Source organism: Phascolarctos cinereus, unplaced genomic scaffold (genome assembly GCF_003287225.1).
Source record: "Phascolarctos cinereus isolate Bilbo 61053 unplaced genomic scaffold, phaCin_HiC Scaffold_2;HRSCAF=192, whole genome shotgun sequence".
NCBI lineage: Eukaryota > Metazoa > Chordata > Mammalia > Diprotodontia > Phascolarctidae > Phascolarctos > Phascolarctos cinereus.
In genome coordinates this window covers 132,138,542-132,144,541 of record NW_027555625.1, presented here as the reverse complement: position 1 = coordinate 132,144,541, position 6,000 = coordinate 132,138,542, and the positions used below count along the sequence as shown (strand labels likewise).

The window sequence follows — 6,000 nt, the reverse complement described above, 5'->3', positions numbered from 1 at the left end:
ATTTGGAGGGGTTTGGGGGGAGCACAAGTAAGTCACTGCTTCCACTCTGCCATCTTGGCTCTGCCAGCAAAAAAGGTGATTTCCGAATTCCCCTCTAACTCAAACATTCTATCAAGGTGCAGGTGACTCCTTGGACCTAATAGACAGAAAAGCATGAGCATGGGCTTTCATTTCAGTGTTCTCAGACATTCTAGAATGTATAATTCAGGGGTTTAAGGATAATGCATTTGCATATCCCATATGGTGGATAAAGAATTAGACAAAGTAAAGAGCTTTGTTGTGGTTATTGTTCAGTCGTTTCAGTTGTGTCCTTCTCTCCATGACCCCATTTTGGGGTTTTCTTGGCAAAGATATTGGAGTGGTTTGTTAGTTTCTTCTCCAGCTTATTTCACAGGTGAGGAAACTGAGGCAAACAGGGTTAAGTGACTTGCTCAGGGTCACACAGCTAGTAAGTGTCTGAGGCCAGATTTAAATTCATGAAGCTGAGTCTTGATGATTCCAAGCCCAGTGCTCTATCCCCTGTGCCACCTGAAGACTTCCCGCTGAAGTCTCCTCCTACCTATGTGACCTTGGGAAGATACTTCACCTCACTTTGCCTTGGTTTCTCCATCTGTAAAATGAAGAGGCTTTAATCTTACAATCTCATATAGAGCTTGAAAGGGATCTTAGGGGTTATCTAGTCTAACCCTTTCATTTTACAGATGAGGAATTTCAGACATAGAGATAAAGTGACTTGCCTAAGGTCACACAGGCTGAAGGTGGCAGAGCTGGGTTCTGAACGCATGTTCTTTGACTCCAAACTCAGCACTTATTTCCATAAAAACTCTTTACAAGAGCAGCAAGGGCCACAGAAATATGAGTCAAAGGGACACATTTTGTTAAACACAAAGCTATTCCCTCATAATGTTCTTCCCCAACTTAGTAAATCCTCTCCAGTCTACCAAAGGCACATAAAATATACGTACACACATTTTATTTCACATAAACAAATAATCCTTGTATTAGCCAAGATACAAAGAAAACTCGGGGTATTTCTATCACTTCCATGCAGCTAAGGCCCACCTTGCCCAGTCCAGGCTGTCAGCTGTTCCTGAGTCTTCTGCTCTTAAACCTGTAAAAGAGACAATGGGGAAATAAGAGTGACATTAAAATCACTGAAAATAACTGACAGATATAAGAACAAAATAAAACAACCTTAATTAGATTTTTTCCAACCAATCAAGGTCACACAATTAAAATTAGCTGTAACCTGAAATGCTGAGAGTTCACATGATGAAGGAAGTGATATAAGTTGATACCATACAAATGAAAATCTTTATCATAAAGAAATAAATCACTGATATTAATAACTCACATTTACATACATATTAGGATTTACCAAGCACTTTCCTAACAGTAACTCTATGAGGAAATGGAATCTAACAGATATTAAATGATTTGTCAGGGTCCAATAATGGTGAATGTAAGAGCCACAATTCAGACACAGGTCTCCCCTGAGCTTTACCTTCTTGAAATTGGAACTTTTTTTTACAAGTTTATCATTTCAGTCCTTTACTTTCTGGGAAAGGAAAATGTGTTCAAATTTTAAAACTTTCCAAGTTGCACCTATGTGAGTGTACTGCCATCAAAAATCAATATTTTATATTTCTATGTTAAAACACCTAGGAAATGAGCTGGAATTGGCTTCACAGGTTATGTTCACATAACAAAACAAAAAGTTCAATATTCTAGTCTTATCATCTAGTGCATGATAATTTTTTTCAAGAATAATTTTGCATCACATATCAAAAGTAATAACTAGAATTCAAAAAAACACTTTCTTTTTAATTATATTGACTTAAAAACATATTGATATCTTTTGTTTTTTACTTTGACTGCACCTATATTTCCCAATATATCTTTCTCCCCACCACTCCCACTCCCAGAGAACTATCCCTTTTAACAAAGGAAATGTAAGTTAAAAAAAACTTGGCAAAATTAACCGACCATCAATCAAATCCAACACTATATATAATGTTCCATATCTAAAATCCCCTTCTCCTCTTCCTCCTTTCTTGCATATTCTCTCTCTCTCTCTCTCTCTCTTCTCTCTCTCTCTCTCTTTCTGTCTCTCTTCCTCTCTTATATATATATATATATATATATATATATATATATATATATATATATATATATATATATATATATATATATATATCCCTCTCTCTCTCTCTCTCCCTCTATTTGTAGGTCTTAACCTGCATTGGTAGAAGGCATTTCTTCACTCAGGAGATCCCTATACCAGTGACGTCATAGGTCCAGTTCTTACCTTTTCTCTTGACGTCTTTGGGGTTTCAACAATTTTTTGTATTCCCCCACTTCTTCCTCTCTGGCCTCTTCCCCTTAATTGTTAGGTCAATACCTGAGGCTATATTACAGGACTGCCTGTAATCTAGGACTGCCTCAGTACCCTCAACCATGGGGATATAGACTTTATTAGTTTGGATCACTCGTACAAATATCCTACAGGGGAACAGGACTGACCCTAATAAGATTTCACTATTCTTTCCTTTAGAGAGGGAAGGCAATAAGTATTTCTAAAGTGCACACAAGGTATCAGGCATTGTGCTAAGCTAACTTCTTAGATATTTTATGTATATTATCTCTTTTGATTCTCACAGTAATGCTGGAAGGTAGGTGCTATTAATATCCTTATTTTACTGTTGAAGAAACTGAGGCAAACAGAAGTTAGGTGACTTGACCAGGGTCACACAGCTAGTAAGTATATGGTATTTGAACTAGGGTCTTCCTAACTCCAGGTCCACTGTTCTATCTCTTGCGCCATCACCTGCCTTTAGCCCCATATAAGTCACTCATGCTGGTACTCTAGCTGCTTCCTTCTTCCTTTCACCTTGTTTTCTCCATGTGGCTTGGAAGAATTAGTATACGATACTTTTGGTAATGTGAAGGGAAGGCAAGGATGTTTGTACTAAATCACTCTTCCAAGGTCAGTCCCTAAGTCTGGAAGCAGCACACTTTTAACCCACTCAATGTCCCTCCTGCCTTTCCCCCCCTTGATTTGACTGGCCAGTATCAACATTTGCTTCTTCTTACAGAATAGAGGGGGCAGGGTTATTGGGATGGGTCATCCCCATTCTAGAGTCAAGAACTAAACAAGCCCATAACTTGGCTTGTGTTATTTGTGAGTTGTTGCTGTTTGTACTTCATCTTCAAAGAGAACCAGTGACATCACAGGGTGATGATCACTCCTACATCAATTAGATTTAAGTGAAGCAGAATTGCACAAAGCTGACAGCTTCACTCTCTCCTCCACAGTCACCAAAGTCTTGTGGCAAGACAAAAGTCAAGACTACTGGTGGTGGCCCATGATGCCATGACACAAGATGACCTTGGCATTTTTGATGTCTGACCAAGCTCTAAGCACTCTACGGTGCCTGCTTCATCTGCCTTCATGGCCACTAGAACAAACTGTTCTCATACACCCATTCTGCCAAGGGAAGTCCTCACATGCTCCCCTAATGGGTTTGAGGCCTGTCAATCACCCTCAACCTGGTTTAGCCCATCTGCTGAGAAAGTTTACTGGTATGTGGCTGCTGCACATGCTACAGCTTCTTGGAGCCACAGGTGAGAGTTGAGTGCCCAGGTGGACACCAAAGGTGGATGAGCAGCCCTAAAAAGGGCTCAGCAAACCCTCACACCAGAGGTGCTAGTCCTCCCTAAATACCCCATACATCCCACTATTGTGAGTATATGTAGCGAGTGCTCTAAGGATTAGCATTCTTCACTGTTACTTCATAAAGGATGTTTTTATCTTGTCTTGATTTCCATATTCTGTGAATTTGACTACAATTATTCTATATCTGTCATGCAATTTTTTTTTTTGATGAGGGGAGGGAAGATATGGGATCGAAGGACTGCAGTGGTTTAAAGAAAATGTCTAATCTACCACCTTGGTGGTTGTATGAAACAGAAGTCTCCTGAATAGAGTTTTTTTTTTAATTTTCACATTAGTTGTGTTGTAAAGAAATATTAGAACCAATGGGAAGAACCATGAGAAAGAAGAAACAAAACAAAACAAGAAAAGAAAAAAAAAAAGGAAGTCAAATACTATGCTTTGATTCGCATTCAGACTCCATAATTCTTTCTCTGGATATGGATGGCATTTTCCATCATGAGACTTTTGGAGATATCTTATATCCTTGCACTGCTGAGAAGAGTCAAGTCTATGAAAGTTAGCCATTGCACAATGTAACCGTTACTGTGTACGATGTTCTTCTGGTTCTGATCATTCCACTCTGCATCTGTTCATATAAGTCTTTCCAGGTTTTTCTGAAGTCTGCCAGCTCATCATTTCTTGTATCACAAGAGTATTCCATTACAGTCATATACCACAACTTGCTCAGCCATTCCCCAACTGATGGGAATCCCCCTAATTTCATTTTTTTCCCACAACAAAAAGAGGTACCATAAGTATATTTTGTACATATGGCTCCTTTTCCCATTTTTATGATCTCTTTGTGGTACAAACCTAAAAGTGGTATTGCTGGGTCAAAGGGTATGCACAGCTTTATTGCTTTTTGGGCAGAGTTCCAAATTGTTCTCTAGAATGGCTGGGTCAGTTCACAACTCCAACAACAACGCATAAGTGTTCCAATTTCCCCACATCTTTGCCAACATTTATCCTTTTCCTGTTTTGTCACATTAGCCAATCTGATATTGTGATGTGGTACCTCAGAGTTGTTTTGATTTGTATTTCACTAATCAACAGTGATTTAGAGCATCTTTTCATATGACTATAGATAGCTTTAATTTCTTCCTCTGGAAACTACCTGTTTATATCTTTTGACCACTTATCAATTGAGGAATGACGTACTGAATAGACTTCAAATATTTTATTCCTTAGAGCCATAAGCAACAATAAGTTGCATGTAAGAGAATAGGACAAGAATTGGCTTCCAGAGGTAAATGTGTCTTAAATAAAGAACTCATAACTCTTCTATGTGTTTTTTGTTATAGTGCAAAACATCCAAAACTCACCTTCATGTCTTAAATGTTTGGATTGTGCTTGGCTTCTATTGAATTACTCTCCTCTGCAAATGATCTTCATATGTAAAAGACAAAAAAAAAAATTAAGTATTTAAAATAAAGGAAATAAAAAAGAAACACCACTTTTTCAATTAACATCTCACTGAGGAAAATTCTCCCTGTCTCCCTGAGAATGATGGGATGCCTCTGGATGCCTCTGGCCTTTTGTTGCTTAGGTATATTCAGCTATTTGGATCTCCCTCCACTCATCTATGAAAAATGCTTTATTTCAAGGTTCCTCCAAAAGAGGCACTATCACTTAAGGGTAAATCAAAATTGGATTTATTACATCCGCCTCTAGCAATAGATCTTAAATTTGTGCCTGGAGTTACTATTTAATCTTTTATTACCTTCCTTAGTCCTGAATCTTTCTATTGTCATCTCTTAATTCTGGAGCACAAAATTTATTCCAGTTATATCACACTTTCTATTTAAATTTAGTATCATGTAAATGTTTTTTCTTATTATTCTACCTTCTACATAATTTCATTAGGGTTTAAATTCAGAAATTTCACTTCAGCAAAAATTCAGGACATAGAAAAAGGTAGGGGAGGCAGTAGGAGAGAGCATTTTTCCAGCCATGATTATATGTGACTTGCTGTAATTCATGTCTAAGAGTCTGAATGGCATGCTGTGTAGTATATGGGTCTATTTGTGACATTTGGAGTAATGATGCTTAACCTGGCCCCATGCCAACTGATTTTTTTTTCCCTTTGGGACATTTGTACTCTCACCATAAGAACCATTTTTTCTGGAAAAGGGCTTTATATATGTTCCTCCTTTCTGAAGTGAAAACTTCTATCACAGTCTGCTAATGTACACAGACAGGCCTCCTTATTCCAAGGCACTAATATTTATAATACATTCAGCAATGTAAATCTTATACAAAAGGAAGGGAAGAAAAAGAACAAGCAT

At 37.9% G+C, this 6,000-nt stretch overlaps 1 protein-coding gene across 1 annotated transcript in view; it reads right to left on the bottom strand.

The window, feature by feature from the left end:
- Window positions 1–953: 953 nt before the first annotated feature.
- The window catches only part of LOC110203767 (disintegrin and metalloproteinase domain-containing protein 2-like), a 223,909-nt gene continuing 218,862 nt past the window's right edge, over window positions 954–6,000 (bottom strand). The window contains 2 exon segments of the mRNA XM_078149595.1: window positions 954–1,111; window positions 5,038–5,101. Of these exon segments, the coding sequence (XP_078005721.1) occupies window positions 5,047–5,101 (55 nt within the window). The 3' untranslated portion in view covers window positions 954–1,111; window positions 5,038–5,046.